General features: G+C 39.9%; 1 protein-coding gene across 1 annotated transcript; it reads left to right on the forward strand.

The window, feature by feature from the left end:
• The first annotated feature begins 2,728 nt into the window (after nucleotides 1-2,728).
• Nucleotides 2,729-19,577, forward strand: gal3st4 (galactose-3-O-sulfotransferase 4). The gene is made up of 4 exons (XM_046064233.1): nucleotides 2,729-3,023; nucleotides 5,832-5,948; nucleotides 14,698-14,998; nucleotides 16,461-19,577. Exons 1-4 carry the CDS (start codon nucleotides 3,001-3,003, stop codon nucleotides 17,550-17,552), a joined length of 1,533 nt encoding a protein of 510 aa, XP_045920189.1. The 5' UTR covers nucleotides 2,729-3,000; the 3' UTR covers nucleotides 17,553-19,577.
• The last annotated feature ends 4,129 nt before the right edge of the window (nucleotides 19,578-23,706 follow it).

Consider the following 23,706-nt stretch of genomic DNA (forward strand, 5'->3'; position numbering starts at 1 on the left):
TTCGTTTATGAAAAGATTGAAATTCATAGTAAAAGTAAAGCATATATATTTGTACCTCTTTATCTTATATGAAAATTACATTCAATACAACATTTCAAAATAAAACATTAGGCTATATTGGAGCATTATATAGTCTGAAGAATTTAAATCAGTAAAAATGTGGAAAGACTTAACTATTTTTCTTTAATGCCTTTGTTGCTTGTTACGTGATCCCCTGTGTATCTAGTGTTTGTGGAACCAGGTTCCAGTTTGGGTTCAGGAGGCAGACACCATCTCCACATTTAAGAGTAGGTTTAAGACTTTCCTCTTTGATAAAGCTTATAGTTAGGGCTGGCTCAGGTAGTCCTGAACCATCCCTTAGTTATGCTGCTATAGGCCTAGACTGCCGGGGGATTTCCCATGATGCACTGAGCTCCTCTCTCCTCTACTTTCTCTCCCTCTGTATGCAACCTCATCCCATTATTGCATGTTACTAACAAAACTTCTCCCCTTTCCGGTAGTCTTGTGCTTTCTCGTCCCTCTCCTCTCTCCTCCTATCACTTCCTGCAGGTTTTCTGGCTCTGGAGCTGTGGAGTCTGGATCTGTGGTTGCGGGTCACCTGCTGCCCCCGTGTTCCTGCTCAACACCCTCTGCTGCAACGACTATTGTTACTAGTCCTATTATTATTATTGTTATTATAATCATTAACATTATGATTGTTATCATTAACACTACTATAAATATCTGTACATTTTTCATTTAGTCTATAGCAACATCACCTTTATTGTCTGTACCTCTGTGTGTGTATATTGTGTAGGCTGCCTCCCTCCCCTCTCTCTCTTTCCATCCCTCTCTTTTTCTCTCTGTTCCTCTCTTGCCCTCTCCCTCTCTCCCCCCCTCTCTCCTTCACCCCAACTGGTTGAGGCAGATGGCCGCCCACCCTGAGTCATGGTTCTGCTCGAGGTTTCTGCCTCTTAAAAGGAAGTTTTTCCTTGCCTCTGTCGCCTAGTGCTTGCTCTTGGTGGGAACTGTTGGGCTTCTGTAAATAGCATCATAGAGTATGGTCTAGACCTGCTCTTTTATGAAAAGAGCTGTGAGATAACTGTTGTTGTGATTTGGCGCTATATAAATAAAATTGAATTGAATTGAATTTATAGATTTGAAGATTAAGGTTATATAATTCTGCGTTATGTTGATGGTGGTGGAGAGCATTGTTTTACATGTTGGTCCAAAATCTTCCCTAAGTGGGTTGAGATCTGGTGACTGTAACATCCTTAGTGTTTTATTCAGGTCATTTTCATTCTCATCAAAACATTCAGTGAGCCCTGATGCACTGAAGCATCTGCAACTGCTATATATTTCTCCAGTCTTTTACTCAGATACTTCCTTTAATTTGCCCCACGTATTATAATGGAGTTAGGTGGAGTAACCAGTCAGACTGTATTTTCACTGGATGCCTTTCTGTCAGCATCACAGGGTGACGTCAGATTCGGCAAACCTACAAGTCAAAAGAAGTAAAACCAACCACGCCAGTAACACACCCGGTTTGCCTTCAAAATAAAAGTATGATCTTTGTTACTCAAAAACTTGAAATCTTCAATGAGACTGTAATTTCTATTTTCAGTTTAGCAGGGGTTTAGCATTCTCCACCAGAATTACACAATACATCTGGCAGTGCAAAGGCTTTCCTACCAGAGTGTGAAATTCATAACATTGAAATGAAAGAAAAGGAAAATCGATATTTTTTTTATTTGTTTGATTAGTGGCTATAATTGCTCAGGTTGGCGTGTTTGGGAAATTTGTCTCCTGACCTCAGTGTTTCTAAATCCTGTGAAATGAATTAATAAAGACTGTGATTCTTACTGCTGAATCAGTAATAGCTGCAAGCATGTAGGCCTGGGCTGACTGTGAAAGTATCAAGCATGTTTGTCTTATTATTATAATTATACAAATATAATTATTAATATTATCATTATCATATATAGCCATTTTGCTGCAATTACTCTTCACACAACAGCTGTTTGCGACCTCTCCTTTCTATTCTCCCTGTGAGGGAAATATTTTGAAAAGTTGCGTTGCAGAGAGCCCACCAGCTGCAGTAGTGCGTAATATTCATACAGCCGGACGGAACGATCAGGAACCGTTCACAGCGCTGTCGGCAGTACTAGCGACACAACCCGTAGTACCGGAGACGGAGTGGAGCGGACAGCTGCTGACGATCGGTGATCGTTCTCTCTGGCTGAATGAAGTCTGACGCTCCTGAATTTACGCATGGATCCGTGATGATAGAAAAATGTAGAAATTAATGGCAATAAAGTATGCGGTTAATATTTTAAAATATCACAAATCATGCTTTTAGGGGAGCTGATGTCCTCTTTAGGGGAGCTAAGCTCCTCCTGGCTCCCCCCTAGTTCGCACGTATGGTTTTAACTTAATCCTACTAAATAATGAATAAATAAAGAAATGGCATCAGCATTTTCTTTGGTTAAAGTTGGCCTGACTGAATTTTATTTCTGACAGTATGGAGAAAACCTTCATCTTGGGGAATACAATTTGTAAAAAGGTAATAAACAGAAAGCCAAGTAGGCTAAATTAAAGTACTTTTTTATGGTTTCAGGTCAGAACTGTCTGATTTAGTATTTGTAAAATCCTGGCTACTGCCTTGGATACTCTGTGGATCTTTCTGCTGCATGTCCGTAAAAACGCTTTTATTTTGCAAGCACCGGAAGTACTACTTTCTTTCTCTCCTACTGCCTCTCTCTTTCTATATTCGTCTACACAGACGACCGTCAGCAGAATAAGCGTTAGATTACTCGGTAATTAGAAAGATAATTTCTGAGAAGAGCCGTTCGGGACTAAAGGAGGTCCAAAAGACTAACGCGGGCATCGTGTCGGGGTGCCGGGTCCATGGCCTGATCTCTGTCGGCAGCGGATCAACTAACGTTACAGCTGAAGCCTTCGAGATGCTTCGAGCTCTCTGCAGCTGTACAATATCACCGATACCGTCCCGGGGACACAGCTATGCTTTTCAGACGGAGAGCCAGGTAACGTTAACGTTAGCTAGCAGGAGCCGTCAGAGTGGGAGAAAAAGGGAGAGACTGACTGAAACCAGAGGTCTTTACAGTGATTGGGATGCAGCATTGCGGTGAATAAAATGTGGCAGTGGGCTGTGATCTTGCAGAGAAATAGGAGAAGGTGTGGGTGCTTCACATAAAAAAGGCCTTTCAGCATTTATTTAGTCGATCCTCGAGATCCATTCCTGTCTGCGTGTCCGGTGTTTGCGCGAGGAAACGAACGTTGTGTTATAAACTGGGGCTTCTTTGTGTTGTGGTGGAGAGAGCGGGGTGGTGGCCACTGCTGTCTCCTCTGTGCCTATCGGCGCTCTTGAATGTTCACCCATCGAACTACTTCTGAAATTGTTACATAAGATTTTACCTCTGTTTCCGTGTGTTTATAATGCATTTGTATATCTGGTGATAATCAGAGGAACTGATACTGTAATCACTTTTAATGATTACCATCCAGTGAAAACACATGCAGGCATTCACAAGGACCCTGTGTTTCTGTTTTCTCCACCCCATCACATCACACTCTGTGTCTCTTGTGGTCACTTTGGTTTAGGCCCCCAGAAAAGTTATTTTATATTTCATTATGGATTAATCTGAGGATAATTTTTTCAATTGATTAATTTTGTCTTCCCTCACAAATCCAGTTCGGGACCACTGAGAACAGGAATACAGAAAACAACAGAAATAGTTGTTCACTTTTATATTAGTAGGAAGCAGGAATTTGAATTAACATATAACTCTCTCCCTGATTGGCACAAAACAAGGTTTTGTAAGGTAAAAGATAAAATTTTTGATATTGTTATAGAACTCAGATCACAACAAAATCAATATTTCATTATTTCACAAATTGTTACAGAATTATGTTCATGTGTTGCTATGTACTGGTGGGGAGCATACTTATTTTTTTGCAGCAGCAATGATACAGTACATTTTCTTGAAATTTATTTCAGGCTGTTTTAAATAAAACTAGACTGTGCCTCATCCTGCGGCCCGCGGAGGTGATACAAGCAAAATCTGGGTTTTCTGTTCCAGAAAGATCTGCTCGCTGGCAGGTTCTCTTCAACAAACTGAGTTTCTCTCTGTCTCGTCCCTTTTACAGAGCCAGACATGCTGTTTCACTTCCTCATTGATTTAGTCTGTATAAAAGTGTCTATGGAAGCCTATTAGTTAGAGGAGGTTTACTGTATTATCAGAGTCTAAATCCTGCTTGGAAATCAGTTTGTTATGCAGGACTATCTAAAGTTAACATTTTTGCCTTCATATTCGAATCAACCTCAGCTCACAACAAAACCTCTACAAGTCCTTTTTGAATTAACACTGTGACTCTGTGCACACAATACAGCTGCGCGTTTGTTAGAGCAGTTCCACTAAAATGTTTTTTACGCATAATGTGAAATCACAGTTGAAATTTTAAAAATCAATATGAAGACACAGAATCCGTGAATAATTATTTCTATCACTCTGATTGGCTGCACTGTTGGAAGATAAAAGTGCAATGAGAAGTGTTGTTGTGAATTGGCGCTATATAAATTTAATTTAATGAAATTGAATGAACATATTTGGAGAATATATGTTAATTATTTCTGATAAGCAGGATTGTGGTGTAGCTGCAAAATATAGTTAGAAGGTGACTGTGTTTTACTGGCATTTCACTGTAAATTTACTACATTTGTTGAAGTAAGTAAGTATTTTAACCTCAATGATTTTCATGTGCAAACCACCAAACACTACTACTGGATCAGATTGTGACCTTACGATCATGTCTCTGTCTAGTTTTCAGTTTCTGGCCCCTGTGCTTTTTCCACATCAGATTAAAACTGAAACAGGGCCTAGCATAATGATTGGAAAACATTCATTTCAAAAACAGTGGTTTGGAAAATTATTTACTGATTTTGCAACAAAAGCACCACTTACTGGCCGATTGTGTTAAATGTACGGCATGCGCTGAGCCTCACTGTGGCACAGGAAAGTACTGGCTCAAGTTTCGTGTTAATCAGACAGACCGGTGTGGAGATATGACATGAGTTCTTTTGTATGAGTACAATATTTTCCTTTAAGCATTTTTTTTCATCTCACATTCTTTTAATAACTTTTGACCATGAGACTCCATAAATTCTATTTGCAAAGTTTTTTGCAGATCAGACTCACCTCCTAGGAGGTGTTTGAAAGCCTAGGTTTCGCATATTTCATGATTTTGCAACTAGTGCCTCGTGCAGACGACACGACTTTCAGCGTTGGCTGATGGCCATGCCGTTCACACAACACAACTTGCCGTCTTTTGACGGGAGTCTTGAAATCATTGTGGCGTTCACATTACGTGACTGATCGGTGACAATAACTAAGGAATGCAGTAGGTCCTGTAGTCTGTAGATGTTTTCAGGCTGCTTTCCTCCCAGTGATGATGATGATGATGATGATGATGATGATGCCTTAGTCATGTTTGTTTTATGACTCATTCAAATCTCTCCCTCTCTCTGTTCCTCTTTTTGCCTCTCAACCCCTCCCCTACCTTACACTGTGCCCTTGTCTTTATGTCCTCTTTTTTTATGTGACATCATCTTGTTTGGTCCCTCTTCTCCCTTTAATAACACAATAACTTCATCCACCCCTTTGTCCCTCCATCCCTCATTCCACTCTGTTTCTGTCATTGCCCTCCCTCTTTATTATCCTCCTCCAACCTTTTTGTATCTGTTCTCTATACCCTTTTTTGGTTTCCGCATCTGCCTGTCCATCCACCATCTATCCATCCACCCTCACCTCCTCAACCTCCACCCCTCCTGCCAGGATGTTGCGATGGCTGGTGTGTGGTCGGTTGGGTCCAGTTTGGATGTGGAAAGCACTGCTGCTCTTCGTGGCTCTTGCATTTGCTGGCCAGCTGCTAGGGGTCATCTTCAACAAGAGGTATCGATTTAATTTCCTCTTTGTATTTTTATTTCATTTTAGATTAATCTGTAGTTTCAGTTCTATCCTTTGCAGTTGTTAGCCTTACAACCTGGTCACATCAGCATTTAAAATGGTGAAATTTTGTGGCGCAATCAATACATTTCTATGGAATTATCACAAACTGCTTGTTCGCTGTTTGATCGTGTCATGCCAGACTTTGACACGCAACTCTGTGCTGTTGAACAAGTTGAAGTTCTGCACACAGAGGTGTTTACTCAAGATCAAGACTTTTTTGAAGATACTTAAAGCCTCGCTCCAGTGTATTTTGACATTTCTATGATATTTCATATTTTCCTGAGCCACTTCCTTACAATGTTGATTACCCATATAGTTTGGCAAATATTTTTTCACAAATAGCTTAATTTTGTGCTCAAAAGTTGCTTAGTTGTTGAAACGGGGTGGTGACGTTTGACTATAGTAATTACATAAGTCATATGTCATTCTCCAAGCTTGCGCAGGCGCACTGTCATGCCTCGTTAAAAAACTGTCACGCCGTCACGCCTCGTTAAGTCAGAGCATCAAAGCGATAAACATCGCTGTGAGCTAGCTAACCAATTTATCATGTCATTCACTTAGAACTTACATTAGGTATGTCTCTCTATGTCTGATTGTCGGTTTGTTTTTCTAGTTTAGTTAGCGAAGTTAACTAAGTTGTAGTTAGTCAGGTGTAGTTAGCTAGCATAGTTATTGCAGAAAGTTAGTTAACAGGGGGTCTTCGTTTTATTTTTTAGTTTCCTCCTCTTGGTTTAGTGTGGTGTTCATTTTCATTATGTCATCTGTGCGTGCGGTGTTGGAGGACAGATGACACAAAATGAGTTGCACTTTCACCTGCCACCGTCTTATATACAGTCTGCAACACGCATTTTACCGATGGCCGTTTCACCGATGCATTGGCGGAGGAAATGGTATCAGAAGTCTGAAGCTGAGGAGCGATGCCATCAGCGGTGAGTTGTGCATTGTGAAATGTCTCAAATGATTTATTCACACTAGGGAACTAACGTTAGTTGATGAAGCAAAAATGTTTATTAATTAACATGACGTGTTGTAGTGTGTGAGTGAGTATAACATCCTAATAATTAATTAATTTCATTAAAAAATAAAATTTTCCGTTTGGCTTTTTTATAATTACATTTTCTTCTTTACAGAAAGGAAGGACCTGAATCTGTAGAGGCCAGCTATTATTAAACATCTTTACTCAACTGCAGCTTCTTCCACTCTAACTGAGATGTGATGGTGAACCACGTTCAGAACATCCATGAACACAGCACCCTGGAACCAGTTACGACATACCTTATACAGTTTGTGGTTAAACATGATTAATAGTCCAGTCTTCAGTGGTGCTGTTTGGTGCCTGGTTTAATTTGAAATAAAATATTGTTTAGGTAAATTTCCCAGATTGTGCAAAGAATGAGTATAATTATATAAATGGAAATGCATCACACCAACATTTGTACTGAAGTAAATCCCAGCTAATTCTGTAAAGATTCTATTGTAAAGCAGCCATTTTTGAGATTAAAAGTAAAAACACATGAACAAGACATTTTACAAATTACAAAAAATATTACTAGATCCATGAAGATATAATTTATTACTGGACTGCGACAGTTTTAGCTTGGTGTACCTTATTAACAGAAACTGCAAACAAGAAGTGCAAACAAAACACTTTTTAGTCACAAGTTAGCAGCGTTGGCTCACAATACAAGAAGAATTTGGTCTTACTAATGTCCTATATGTTGTCTTTACTTCTGGGTTTTTTCACACGTGAAATGTATGATCTGCCTTTTCCACAGGTTTCTCTCGGTAGTTCTGCATTTCAACCACGATGGAAGCTGAGAGGTTGCTGTGATGGTGTGTTATATTTTATAAACATGCTTTTCCTTTCCCCAGCATACACATCAGCCCTCATGGAGTCAACTGCACCTGCCCTGCTTAGCAGATCAGCCAAAAGATCCTCATGGATAGATGAGGCAGTCAGCCTTTGTCGGTTAACGGTTTTAACACAGGACATAAATGTGAAACCAGCACAGAAGTCTTGGTTCACAGTGTTCAGGTTAAGAACTTTATTAATGAAGGCAAAGCCATATCAGTCCTACAACTTATATTATCCTCGGCCAAAGACATACTCAGTCACATTTGTCTATTTGTAAGATATCTAAAAAATATCTCTTTAAGAGAGATTTAAAATCTATATGTCTCAGCCAACACTTGAGTTGTGACTTTTGTTTTTCTCAACATTGCAAGAAATTATTTTGTTTTGTCACTGTACTCAGTTAAAAGAATGATCTGTGTGTATTTTCATGTACAGCCAGTAAATGTTATTTAAAATATTTTTTATTAATAAAATCTTGACAATTGTACAGCTTTGGTTTGCTGTTGAGTCTTTTCTAGTTTTAAATGTTGTTTCATTTTGACCATACCCATTTGGTGCATCCACACATTTAAAAAAGTTCCAATCTGGTGTTTGTGTTATTGTTAATTGCAAGTTATAATTATCGGAATACATCAATAGTTTTATATAAAACATGTTTAACCATTAATGCACTCTGCATCTGTTAAATATATATATTATTGCAACCGCATAAGATGTGATTCATTTTATTGTCAGCCAAATGAGGCTGTCTTGTAAATAGCCCGTTCTTCAGGACACAATACGTAAAGGTAAGGACTTCATAATGTGCCTGCCTTAGGCCCAGTAAACCTGCCTGTAAGCTGGATGGTATGCTTGGGAATATAGGGACAGCCAAAGCTGATAAAAATGTCAGTGTGATATAAGTAGTGGTGATGTGCATACAATGTTGTGTTTCTTATAGCCTACATAAACAGAAATAAAATAGCACAGCCTCTATGTGATTAACCCGGAGGTAAAATAAGCGCACCATAAAACATAGTAGGAGTTATCACGTGCAGTGCGTGACAGGACCATCGACTGTGTGATTGAACAGCTGATACTCGTACATTAGTTTCTATCATGGGTAAGTATTACTCCTGCCAGTACAGTAATGTGTACTACACTTTACAGTGTAGTGATGTTAACACAGCATATTGTTAGCGAACACTTCAGACGGTAAGTTTGTGGTTGTCATGGTAATTGATTACGTCTGTCTATTAGCCACACCCCCATTCTCTGTTTGAGAAAGAACGTTAACCAAAAATGGCAGTTAAAACTGGCCGGAGGGGGGCTTTAAAGACGTTTCATCCCTCATCCAAGTAGGGCTGCACCCGAATATTCAAATATTGGATTGTTGGGTACACATTCAACATTCGCATGCCTCACCCCCGCTCACAGCAGTAAATGTAATGCTCAAGTTCACATCAAAGCCCTCAGCTCTGTGGGAGCACTTTAAACTGGGTGATGACAATGGCAGTGTAGCAGTTATGGGGTTTAAGAACATTTAGTAGGCTATAAAAAAAGTTAAAAGCAAATTTTACATAATAACGTGTTGTTACTTTCCGCTTCTGGAAACAGCGCTCATCCCGTCTGCTCTCCCTGTACCCCCGCCCGGTTAATATTCCTGTGGTCTGTTTTGGACCTGCTCAGCTAAGCTTCTCACCCTCTGGACTCTCAGCTATGGTTCCCCCTGCTCTGCACTGCAGCCACCAACCTGGTTCTGCAGCATCTAGTAGAATTCGACCGATTTATTAGTAACCAATTAGACCGATGACAGATATGTGGAACCGATATACACTTGCTTTAAAATGTTTAATCTTGGTGTCAAAATTTAGAATAACATAAACCCCAACACAAAACTTTGTTAAAAATAACAAGATTAAAGTTAATTATCATGTTTAATCTTTATAAATAGTAAATTAAATGAATTAGAGATCCATCCCAGAGATGGACTTGTTAACTATGAACATCCATCCTGCACCATTTATATTGTATTTATTTTATATTGTTAGGATTTTATTGATACATTTATTGGTTCTGTGATTTATCTATACTTTTATTGGTTTTTCATTACAAAATAATTGCTTTTTAAAAATATGTAATTTAAAAATAAATAAATTCAGAACAATAATCAGATGTATTATTTATAACTAAATGTTTTCAGAGCAACAAAAGTAAAGTTTACAGCAACAAAGTCACTATATAAAATCAGTATCTCACTGGAAACAAATGGAGCATGTTAAATAAACTATATTCTTGACATCAAATACTGAGTTAAGTTTAGATTGAAGACAGCAGCCCGTGGCAGTCCTCCTCCTCCTCCTCCCTCTGCTGTTGCTGGTAGAGAGGAGCTGGTTTGTTTCAACAAGCAGTTGAGTTTACAAGGATGTGCAAAATTTTAAGGTATGTAGTATCTCAGCTAAACAGGCTACAGACAGACTATTATTCTGAGGTATCAATGACAAAAGTAATAGCACCCCATTCCTCATTGAGCCGGACAACTTGGAGTTTGAGCGGAGTTTCTACGTCAAAAGCTGTGGGACTAGTTAGCGCATGAAAAAACGTGACGGAAGAATAATAATAATAATGATAAAGGTTAGTAAAGTAGTTTTGTATGACTTGAAATAATGTGTTGTAAGAGTTATTATATTGATAGCATCTGTTGATAAGAACCAAGTGTCATAATTTCACATCAGTAGTGTGCAGGTGTTGTGTGTTAAAAGAAAAGGCTGTGCAAAGCAGGAGCTGAAGAGCTGGAGCTGTTATCTCCTGTAGAGCTGGACACAGCAAATCACATCTGGAGGGTTCTGCAATCAGCTCCTCTGGCACCTGTAAAGACAACAAAGAGTAGTTAAGTAGCTTCTTCCAAAGAGCCATAAAGCTACTGAACTCTGAGATCGCCTCAGCATGATGACCTCTCTGGCATGTGACAGTAATTAGGGGTGGAAATGTGAAATACACTGTTTACTAATATGTGCAATATTAACGTTTGCTGCTGGACACTGTGCAACAATAACTACTCAAATCAGATCTTATTGAACGTTTATTTTAAGGATCTTATTTTATATTTCTTATTGAACTGTACTACTACCTGGCAAATTCTAACCCACCAAACAAACTCAGAGGCGGCTCTCACACTCCTAAATTCTCACCTTAACTAAACCATCGACCTAATTACAGCCCAGCTACCTGTCTGCAGGCCTAACGCTCATTATATGCTGACAAAGAAGGTGGATGCAAATCTCTGCAGGTAGCCTACAACAGCTATTCTGCCGAATGCATCCACCTCTTAAGCTCCTTATCAGAATCGTCGCTGATCAAACGCAGTTATCACATGAGATTGTTTGCTGAATCTCAAGGAATGCTACATCAAGTGTAATAACGTATTGATGACTATAAATATCCTTCAATATGTACTTCAATCATCCCCACTGATGAACCCTACAAAGAATAGTATATCGTTTTTAAACAGTAACGTTACACTCAGAGGTGCACGGCTCTCCTTGGCGAGCAGGTGTGACAGTTTCAGGCAGAACTCTGTTGCTGCTCCCCCCTCGGCTCTCTGCCTTTAAACCCTTTGTGAATCAAAGCGGCCATGCCCCTAATAATGCAGAACTTTAAGGCTTAATATAATTTAAACAGGTGAGTTATAAAAAAAATTAACCCCCCTACAGTTGTCAGGAAGGGCAAAATTAGCAGCGTTTGAATCAGGCTGTAAACATGTTTTATTCTGCTTTAAAGTTGGACTTTTTGACATGGGGGTCAATGGAGATTGACTCCCTTCTGCAGCCAGCCTCAAGTGTTTCAGTTACCTCCTGGTTACATTGGAAGTGAGAGCCGGAGGTTGCTGCTTGGTTGCCGTTCTGTCATCTCGAACCAGTCTGCCCATTCTCCTCTGACCTCTGACATCAGCACAGCATTTTTGCACAACTGCCACTCACTGGATATTTTCTATTTGACGGTTGTGCATCAAAACCAGTAGATCAGCAGTTTCTGAAATACTCAGACCAGCCCGTGTTGCACCAACAACCATGCTATGTTCAAAGTCACTTAAATCCCCTTTCTTCCCCATTCTGATGCTCGGTTTAATCTTCATCAAGTTGTCTTGACCACATCTACATGCCTAAATGCATTTAGTTGCTGCCATGTGATTGGCTGATTAGCTCTTTGTGTGAACAAACAAGTGTACCTAATAAAGTATGACTAACCATTCAAATCTGTGAGGTGTTGCTGTAACTGAAACTATGGGCTTTGAACAGCACCAGAACCATGATGACACAAACCAAAACTGATAAAGAGCAACAACAAACCTCAATTAATCCGTCACTTTACTCCTTTTTTCTCCAGTCATTCCATGTCACTGACCTTTGTGCCTTCATAGGAGTCCAGTCCAGGGCTTTTTAAAAGTTAACTTAGGTATTTTTTAACTTGGACCCTATTTTCCCACATTTTTATGTCTATGTGACTAATGGGGACAGCAGTTTTTGAAATTGGTCCAGTTGAGTGAGCACACTGCAGTTGGCAGTAGCGAAACCTGGCTGCAACATAATCCCTCTGGGAAAATCGGGTCCAGGTTTGAAAATACCGAATGTTTCTTTTTAATTGCATCAGCATTAATGTGGGCGTGGTATCTGACTGTCGTGGTGAAGAGGGAGCCAAGTGGCTGAGCTCACCCTAACAGATAGGATAAGATCAGACATCCCGAGGGAGAAAATGTGGTTCGGGTATCTAATCATGGTTCTTAGGCCCCTTCCTTTTAGAGGTTTTTAGGCAAACTCATTGGTATAATTTTGATTAGCATTTTGGTCAATCTGCTCGAACCAAAATAGAGATATGATTCACATGTTAGCTTTGTTCTCATTTTTATTGCAAAGGAGACATTAACGGACCTCAATTCCCAGGTGGTTAGCCTTGATATGCCGCTTCAAGTTCGTAGTGTTTTTTCCAAAAATCTTATAACCACATCAGTGTGTGAACTATACATAGCTTTTGGGGGAGCTCTTTTTTTTTTCCGTGAAGGGGCGGAGGGGGACCAACTGTGATTCTTACTGATGAATCAATAATAGATTCAGGCATGTAGGCCGGGTATGTCCTAAGTTGTTTAACACATCTAGATGTGAATACCAGGAAATGAAAGCTGAAATTCTGAACTCTTGTCTCAACTGATCTTTTTATGTTAAACCCAAATGTCTTCAGTGAACAACAAAAACAAAGCCTTTGCCTTACCGTTCCAATACTTTTGGAGGGGAATGTATCACAAATCATGCTTTTAGGGGCGCTGATAAGCACCTCTTTCTCCCTAGCATGTTGTGTTCATCACCAGAGTTTGCATCCACAGTAATGTTTTCCTCACACACCAGGCATCGCCCCGGCCAGCATTCAAAGCACAGGAAAAAAAAATTGCTGCTGAATGAACACTGTTAAGTGAAAATTTAGAGGGAGAAACGAGAGTTCTAGTGTTATAATGCATGCAGTGGTAAGTCTGCAGCCTGCAGGTCCTTTAGACTAATATGTTTAATGTGTTCAACTATCAGTGTCTAGCAGAGGCTGCTTTGTCTGCAGAGCCACACCTTCTGACTGATTTGTTAATTTAAAAAACGTGTTATTTGTTCTTGTGCCGTTGCTTTATGCTAATATAACATATAGCACTGATACCTTTAAGAAGTTGTGGAAGGTTCAGCTTGCAGTCACTCTGCCTGTTGAGAGCATTTCTACAGTGTGGGCAGAGCTTTTTAAAGTATGCTGATCTACTGACCTATGCAATGGAGCCTGACTGATACCTGATTTTTTTAGTGCAATACCAGTATTGATATTTTCAATAAGGATCCCTTAATTTATGCTACTAAAAAATAGTTTTATGATTCATGCATATACCGGTCAGGCTTTACTGTACACTATATAGTACACTATACACCAACAGTAGACAGTAGTTGTCCTGTGACCCTGAGCATAGGTTATGTTTAAGGTTTCTGCCTGTTAAAAGGGTTTTTCCTTGCCACTGTCACCAAGTGCACAGGGTTTGGAATTGTTGGGTCTGTGAAATAATAAATAATGTTACAAAGAGTATACCTGCTCTATTTGAAAAGTGAATTTCATACACCTACTTGCCAGTTTATTACATGCACCTAGTTAAAGCTAATATAGTCTAATACAACAGTCCTGCGATAAATTCTACCTGGTCAGTTTGGAAGATCAGTTTGGAGGATGTGTTTTTTGGTGCTGTTGAATTGTTGTCCACACCATTTATATAAATGAGGGTACTAAATATCGGAAAAACCTGTTAGTATAATACAATGTATTTCAACAACACCACAAACAACATCCTCCAAACTAACCATGCAGTTGAACCAACATCTCTATGAAACTGTTTAACATAAACTGTTGATGGTTGTATTAGAATGCATTAGTTTTAACTCTGTATACCTAATAATTTGGCAACTGAGTGTACATGGTGTTGAAGTGTTAAATGGGTTTGCTGACAGTACATTCATACATGTATTTAGGCACCATGGGGGGCTTAGCAGTGTGTCAGAGCTTTTCCTCTGAAAAGGCCGCCTGTGATAGCTGGAAGTCTTTTTAATGAGAGTCGAGCTTAACAGAAAACCAAAGCAAAGATCTAAAATGGGCTAAAAACACTAGTGCTGAGGGGAACTACAGAGTTGTTGATAATTCTCTGTGGATTCGTCAGTACAAGCGACACCTTTCACATTACATGAATTCATTTGATCCATTGAATAATAATGTGGCTTGAAGGCTCTAAATTGTAGGATACACACAGTTGGAAATAAAGTTAAAATGCCACCTTTATCTGTCCTCCAGCAGTGTCCAGCCAGCTGCCCGCTCCATCTTGTTGTCCCGTAATGCTCAGGGGCCGTCTCTGGGCTCCTGTCAGCCCCGCACCCACATCATGTTCCTCAAGACCCATAAGACGGCTAGCAGCACTGTGCTCAACATGCTGTACCGCTTCGGAGAGGAGCGGGACCTCTACTTTGCCCTGCCGTCAGGCTACCAGCTGGGCTACCCACTGCCCTTCAATGCTCACAGAGTCAAAGGTTACCGAGGTCCGCGAGCCGTGGAGTTCCACATCATGGGCAATCACATGAGATTTAATAAGCCGGAGGTGAGTCGCTCAGTAGAGGGGGAAGTGGAATGACATAGAGGATGATGATGAGATATTCTGTAGTGATGTGGATACATAAAGTGAGGACGCAGATAAAAATGAATATATCTGAGATCATGCACTGAGCAACTTTGTATTTGCTTGGTTATTGTTTGCATAGCAAACATAATATTCTAATGTGCTGAGACACGAAAATCAAACAATGAGTGCCTAGTTCCGGTAGTTATAGTACGGTGTAGGGTTTGACAAGACACGTAGCTCATGAGACGAGACACGATATTGGGCTCACCAGACGAAAGGACGAGACGAGACATTTCTAAGAAATGTTCGATGCTGAATTATATGACACTTTTGAGCATTAAACAATTTGATTTTCTGCATTCTGGGGAATTGTTCTTCACAAATTTATGGTGGAAATGTCTTTATTTATGTAAAGGGAAACACAAAATTCAGGTGCACATTCAAAATCTCTCCCACATACTGTATATATTCTCTTAAAAAAGTTGTAATATTCAGGATCTAACGTCATCATTTTGTGAGAATTCATAATATTCTTTAGTCTACATGTCTTAGACTTCAGACTGTTTAACCGACACAGTTTGACAGTAATTTAACACATGGCTGAAAAATACAAGGGGTGGAACATATCAATATTCATGCACACTAGTACCTCAAACACCTACCTGCCTAACTAGCACTCCACCTAACCTAGTTAACCTAGTTTGGTGTAGAAGCAGGTGGAGTGTTGAGTGAAGGTATAATGTTCAGGTATTCTGCTGTATGGATACATGTGTGTATGTATATCTATTATATCTACATGAATGAATACCACAGAATGCCTGAATTACCGGAATAAACATTTCTGTCTAGGAAATTTCCAGAATAATATAAAGATAGTGCCAGGCAAAATGCTATTATTATTTTCAGTCTAATTTCATTGTTTTCTCTAGTGCTTAAAATCAATTAACTCTCACTGCCATAGATGCACTAAGACAACTGAAACTTCAGTGTAGCCTGTTAAATTTTCATGGACGTAATGCTTGTAAATACGTTACAGCACCACTATGAGGTCAATATGTGTAATATTTTTGCCTGAGTAGTGGGTGGAGTTTTCCTCCAGCAGCTTCGCTGCTTGGATCCCTAAAGAATAGTCATAATAATTATAGTTATTATAACATCATGCAGTTACCATGATTTAAATTAGTGCAATAACCAAGTGTTTCAGGGGAAATCTGTTAGATTTGACATGTTTATGTTAATAATTGTATATGGGAGAAATAAGTTTTCTTCTGAAAGGGATGGACTGGTTACTTGTGATTATTTTTCAGAAGGACAACTACAAACACATTCTGTGCAAGGCTTCTGTTGCTCAGAAGAACCAATTAAAATAAAATGTACTACTGCTTTAAGTTGAATTGCATCACATTTTTTTAACTACAAGTTCTACTTTTCTGTGTCTTAGGTTGAAAAAGTGATGCCTGCAGACACATTCTACTTCTCTATCATCAGGGACCCGGTTGCTCTGGCTGAGTCCTCCTTTGCTTACTACAAGGAGGTAGCACCTGCCTTTCGGAAAGCTAAAGGCTTGGGCGACTTTGCTGATGACCCAAACAAATACTACGACCCTCGTCTCCGCAACAACCACTATGCCCGCAACCTGCTGTGGTTTGACTTTGGCATGGACAACAATGCTAATTTCTCTCTGGCACTGGCTCAGCACTACGAGGCCCTGATCCGCCGAGCCTTCAAGCTGATTCTAGTGTCTGAGCACTTTGACCAGTCCATGATCCTGCTGAGACACGCCCTCTGCTGGCCACTGGACGCCGTCGTCTCATTCAGTCTCAATGCTCGGCAGCAGAAGCCTAGCATCGGGGGGATAAGTGGGAGCTGGGTGAGCAAAGCTGTGGAAGTGGCCGGTGGCGGTGGAAGAGGTGGACGTTCGCAAGCCAAGACCCCACCCAATCTGTCACTAACGGAGGAACAGCGGGAGAAGCTGCGGCAGTGGAATGCCCTGGATTGGTACTTATACAAAGCCTTCAACCAGACCTTCTGGGAGGAAATCGACCGGTTCGGCCAATCTCAGATGGAGCAGGAAGTAGCTCTTTTGAGGACGCGACGGGATGATCTGGCACGGGTTTGTCTCAGGGATGGCGGGAAGCCTGTGGAGGCGCACCGGATCCGAGACAAAAACATCCGGCCGTTCCAGAGTGGATTAGTGAAGATTCTTGGCTACGAGCTTCAGCCCGGACTGGACAACAGCACCAGGACAGCCTGTCTGAGGATGATCAGGCCTGAGATCCAGTACAAAGATCTGCTGGATGCTAAACAGTTCCCACGGGCTCCAGCAGCCCAAGCTCAGCTAGGACAACAGAGCCTGGGCCTGTTGGCAGCCAGTGGCTCTTTATTAAAACGAGACCCATCCAGGACAGGAGAGAAGCTGGTGGGGGGGGGGGCTGAGAGGAGGACGATGGAGGAGGGGGAGAGAGACTGGGATGGAAGCCGTTTAATGAGGAGCAATCAGACTTTGATACAAGGAAATGAAAAGCTGAGATAGCTTGTGTTGAGTCTCAGTCCTAAATACGGTACTTTTGGTCTTTGAACAGACGGACTAATGAAACTGTAAACTGAGCCGCATATGGTTTACACATACACACAATGAAAAGTTCCTCCTTTGCACTTCCACTTTTTGGTGTGTTTTTTTTTTCCTAAAAATGTTGTTTAGTTAGTGTAATTCATGTGGACTTGAGCCCTTGACTTCTGAGCGCCTGGAATGCTTTCACGGCTGCAGTCACAACAGAAAATGAAAGGACCACTTTGTTTTTTATTAGGAGAGGCACTCTCAAAGTGTTGGCAGGTCCTTGTGCGGCTGTGGAAACACAGAAGCCTGTTATTCCCTGTTCCTATTAATACTTTCAAGAGTTTAGATTTTCACATTGTGTACAATAGTTTGAGTTTATACCTTTCAGGAATTACAATTAGTAACTGTGCTAAACCTCTGTTTTTCTGAAAGATAAATCTGGTGATCTTTGAAAAGCACAGGCCATTTAAAAACATGTCGCCCCGTTTTGAATGTACTTCCAAAATCTCAAAGACTCTTCTTGCATACTGGATGAATAAATATTCTTTCTCCTGCACAAAAATATATTTTTAATCAGTTTACAAAGTTATGACTATTTCTTAATTACAACAAAGATGGTAGCTGGGAATGTCATATTTTCTAGCTCAATGTACAAGATTTGAAACATTTTCAGACAAAATAATGTGTTTATATTATAAAGGAGCAGGGGAAATATGTTATTTTTTTCCACCTGAATGAGAAATTAGATTTGTAACTTGGGAAATTGGTTAAATCAGATATTTTTATTGTTTTATATTCTATTTAATCAGATTGTTAGAAGAGTCTTTGTGGCGATTCTAAATATTGTAAAACCCCCCTTCTGAGTTTTACAATTATTGCTGGGTATTTTTCAGAAAAGCATATGCTTAGCTCTGTGGCTCTAAGGTAACGGTAGTACTTGAGAGGCACAAACAGGGGTTAAAGTATTTAAACAGCACTTATTTCCCATTGCTGATATGATTTGTAAAGTGAGTGGTACTTTATCATAGGCAAAAATAATTTGGTGAAACAAACTATTTCTTTGAAACACTTCAGCAACAAAGTCACTACAGTCTAGAACAGCTTCTTGATCACCTTCCTAAAGACCTCTTAATAAAAGAAAATTATCTGCTTCTGGGGTACTTAATATCCACATTTGGGCACTATCCTTCAACATGCATAGGCATTCCTATGGCAATCCATTTCTTTGTCATGATGTCAGGTATAAAATATAAAAAACAATATATAAAAAAAAATTATTTAGATCAGTGTGGGCCAAAATAAATTTCTGCATCTTTATGATGCAGCTGCTTTGATTTATTTTATTATATATTTTATTTTATAATGCAAAATAATATCCTCACCCAACAAACATTCTGGCATGCTCGTGAAGTTAAATAACTGAATTGCTGAGAAATAGTCTGAAGTTGTGTATAAATCCAGCAAGACTGTGGTTTAACCTGACTTTCCTTAATTATAAGTATATATAGTTATCAAATGACCTGTGACAGCTTGCTGTAACACATGAGACCATGGTTAAAATGATGGGTATCACTATGTCAGACTGGTGATGCTGTTAGTCCCAATGGTCCCCCAAATAAACACCAGTTTTCCAAAAACGTCTTTAGAAGCTTAAACTTATCACCATCTCTTGAATGCAGCATTAGGCATGGTTATCTCAGCACTGTTGGGAGCGTGTCACGTAGGTGAGGAGAAAGAGTTTTAAATGGAATCTAATCATCACTAGCTACTACATACTGTACATAACAAACAACACATGTCTACCTCTTTGTCAGAGACATGTGACAAGTTCTTACTTGTTAGTCTTGTGCATACACAGTCCAACAACACAGAATTCCCAAATTTGAACAGATATAGAAATGTGCATGTGTGTGCCTGCTGACATTGTGTGACTGTTTTTTCTAGACAGCTTTTGTTGAGAGCTTCATTGTTGTCCAAAACCTATTAAAACACATAAATGGACCTCACTGTTGCACTGAGTAACATGTTCCTTCATGGTGCTGTAGTTTTTTTGTATAACAGCTCTGCAACTGTATTTTGGATCTGTGAGTGGGTGCAGTACCATGTTTACACTGCTGAGGGGAATAAGCTGATTTAAAAATGTTTTAACAGATAAACATTGAAGTGTTTTTTGCCTTGAGAACAAATAGCAGCAACAGCAAATTAAAACTGGAGCACATCTGAAAACAGAGGAAATTACTGTATGATATAAGCCTATTTCAAGTGAAGGCCTGGTTCTGGACAACTGCTACTTTTATTTAAAACCCCTATTTGTAGTGTTTAAACTGACAGTAGTGACACTGTGGTAGATACTGTAGATTCCCCAGAAGACCCCCAGAAAAAACAACAACAAGAGAATAAAACTGTTGATGAACTCAAGGCTGAGAAGAGGGAATCAGCATGGTTTATACATCTTATAGCACAGGCAAATACACAACATATGTTGGTGACGCTTCCTGGTCAGCTCGCTTCAAAGGGAACAATCGGAGTCTCTTCGATTTTCAATCCACAGTTAACTTATGCAACTTGGCCACAGTCTGTTTAGCCGATGGGATGATGCAGTAATCCAGTAAAGACCCAACATAAAAACCACCAAAAAGCATTTCCAAATTCTTTAGTTGTTGTTTTTTGTTTGTCTGGCAAGCTTGTAGTACAGAGCCCACTGAAGTCCGACTGCTTCACCTTTTGCACTCCGGGGAGTCCCTTCCCACTCTCCTTATTAAAACATATTCGGCAGCAATAAAATAATAAAAAACTAATACATAAAGGATAGTCCATATACCAATCCATGATTACACCACAGACCTCTGATATAACAGTTTCTTTTATACATGTGAAGGAAAAAACAAGACTCACAAAGCATGTTCACCATTGCATTAAAAGCTGGAGCCTACATGAAGATAGTATAGGTGACAATAGACGGGTTTCTGTGCATCGTCATCACCGAGATGCGTGCGCAACTAGGGGGCAGAAAGCAGAACACTGGCCCAATCCCAATGTCCACACTCAGACTCACAGACTTTGAGGCACATTCCCGGGAACTCCGCGACGGCTTAGGGCTGTCCCACTGTCAAATCGTCAAGTGCGCGAGGGCTCTCTCACGGACATTTTGAGCACTTTCTAAACCCTTTTCATAAGTCTGCATTTCTGCAGACTTTACCTGAGGGAATTGTCCACAGTTCATAGTGCTATGATGTAAAACACGGGGGTTACCAGGGTTACCAGGGGACACCCGGAAGCGAGAGAAATATCACGGCAAATCTGCCTTATAAGAGAAGAATAAGAAGAACGGTAAACGGAAAATCAACACTGATGCTACAATTGTTAGAATTTTTCTTAACATAGATTTAAGATGGTACATAGAACGCATGAAGTCAGAGGAATGCAAAACCTTGTTACACAGTTAATTTATTTAATTATTTATTTTAGTTTTTGCTTAATGATGCTGTTTTGACCAACAATAATGCACTGATTATTGACAAATTTAGATTGACATTTACCTCGCGTCCACTCTGTAGGGCAAGGACCTGCAATACCTAAAAATCAGGCAAAAATGTAAAATAAAAAGTGTGCAATATATTACAGTGTCGTCAATGTAACGTGATAATGTGGCAAAGTGCTGTCCCATTCCTGTTTACAGAATTTTGAGCCCTTGCTGCCTCTTGCACTCAATTACTTTCCAAGTGATGTCAGTAAAATCTGTGAGGATTCAGGGTTTAGGGCTTAGGGGGGACAAAAGGATTTAGGCCACTGTCTTCACGGCATATCAGTTTTATGGTATATCTAACAGCAGTGTTGGGCAAATTACTTCATTTCTAATATCGACAACGCAACTTTGCCTAGTCAAAACATTAATTAAAGATCTGTAATTTTATTTTCATGTGTACTGGGTTTGTCATTACAGATACTGCATATCTACAGTTTGCGGATATCTGCAGCTAAATGATTAGGGCTCAAGCATGAACTGTGCAAGAACCCTATTGAAACTGAAGGAATTATTCCTGGGATGAGAACAGTTGGGAAACTCCACAAACATGAATGGCAAAAGTAGTTTCACTCTCACAAGTCAAACTGTAATTACAGATAGCTTTGACTAGGCAGAATCATGATGCATCCGGTCTAGCTAATTGTAAATGTTCCGTACTTGTATAGCGCCTTTCTAGTCTTTTTGACCACTCAAAGCGCTTTTACACTACATCTGCATTCACCAGTCACACACATTCATACACTGAGCCTAAGTGCTCAAACGGAAATTCACATTCATTCATACACTGGCGGAACAGTGTAATCGGGGTTCAGTATCTTGCCCAAGGACACTTCGACACGCAACCAGGGGGAACCAGGGATCGAACCGCCGACCTTCTGATTAACAGCCAACCCGCTCTACCTCCTGAGCCACAGCCGCCCCAATTGATAATTAATTAATTGATATTAAAAAGGCTTGCCATACAGAGTCTTCCCTTGTCAGAATATGATTACAGATAGGCTATCTTTAATTGGAGTTTGACTGAGCAAAATGACGTTGCAGATATCGGTAATGAATATCCAGCATAGCTGATAGATGTTAAAATGACTTGCCATAATGGGGCAGCATTTTGCTGGTGTTGTTCAGTATAAAAAAGGAAAGCTAGCGTAATGACAGCACTTGTTTATGCTAGTATTGCCTTAGTCTTAAAACACTAGACCATCAGTACTCATTGCTATACATCAGCTATATCTCTTTCCCAACAATAATTAAACAGTTGTTTTGCAGGTATTCTTAATGGTATTTTAAAGTTTGTCATTTTCTAGGAAAAAAAAAAAAATGTTGTTGGCATGACTCAACCTGCACTTGATTTAGCAGATTTTTTTCTGTGGGCCATCTGGAAAGCACTGATCACTGTACAAAACACAACTTATTCACTGTTATGGGTGAAACTAGACCATATTTTATAGAGAAAATTTTCTCTGGATTTCCCTCTGATATCCTCCGGATGCTCTGCTTCAACACTCTTATTTACGCACTTTCCTGATGGACAGATAGATTTAGTTAGTTTAGCAGGGGAGGGGTGATGATGGCGCAATGGATAAGATGTATGCCTTTGGTGTGAGAGACCTGGGTTCAGTTCCCCACTGTGACCCATCTACCAATGTATCCCTGAGCAAGACACTTACTGAGGTGTGCGACCTCAGACATGTATAGCAATTGTAAGTTGGATAAAAGCGTCAGCTAAATGTAATATCCCTGTTGTCTCAAGGGGAAGGAAGCTTCACCGGAATGGGTAGGTGACCAGGCAGCAGAACCCCTTAGAAAACTTGATCAAGGGAGTTTATTTATCATTGTACAACGCAAGGTTATATTACAAAATGAAAGTTTGTAGTCCCTTCATGCTACACACACAGAACTTAACATATAATTAAATGTAGCCTCTATTAAAATACATTTTATATAAAAAAGTAAAACAATATATTACTTAAGTATATAGCAGTATATATACAATTTATAAAACCGGTAGGTCAAATTAAGCAATGTGATTGGTTCATAGTAGTGATATAATGAGCATATACAACGGGTATGACGTTGAATTCCTTTGCACAGATCCGTATCACTCCACAACAAACAGGGTTTGAGTTATGAGCTTCATGGGGGTCTTACACCCCATTTACAATTCAATTAAATTTTTCAATTCAATTTTATTTATATAGCGCCAAATCACAACAACAGTTATCTCACAGCGCTTTTCATAAAAGAGCAGGTCTAGACCGTACTCTGTGATGATATTTACAGAAGCCCAACAGTTCCCACCAAGAGCAGCACTAGGAGACAGAGGCAAGGAAAAACTTCCTTTTAAGAGGCAGAAACCTCGAGCAGAACCATGGCTCAGGGTGGGCGGCCATCTGCCTCGACCAGTTGGGGGTGAAGGAGAGAGAGGGAGAGAGAGAGAGAGAGAGAGAGAGGGAGAGGGAGAGAGAGAGAGGGCAGGAGAGGAACAGAGAGAAAAAGAGAGGGATGGAAGGAGAGAGAGAGGGGAGGGAGGCAGCCTACACAATATACACACAGAGGTACAGACAGTAAAGGTAATGTTGCTATAGACTAAATGAAAAATGGTAC

This window comes from Micropterus dolomieu, linkage group LG12 (assembly GCF_021292245.1).
Source record: "Micropterus dolomieu isolate WLL.071019.BEF.003 ecotype Adirondacks linkage group LG12, ASM2129224v1, whole genome shotgun sequence".
NCBI classification, from domain to species: Eukaryota; Metazoa; Chordata; class Actinopteri; order Centrarchiformes; family Centrarchidae; genus Micropterus; species Micropterus dolomieu.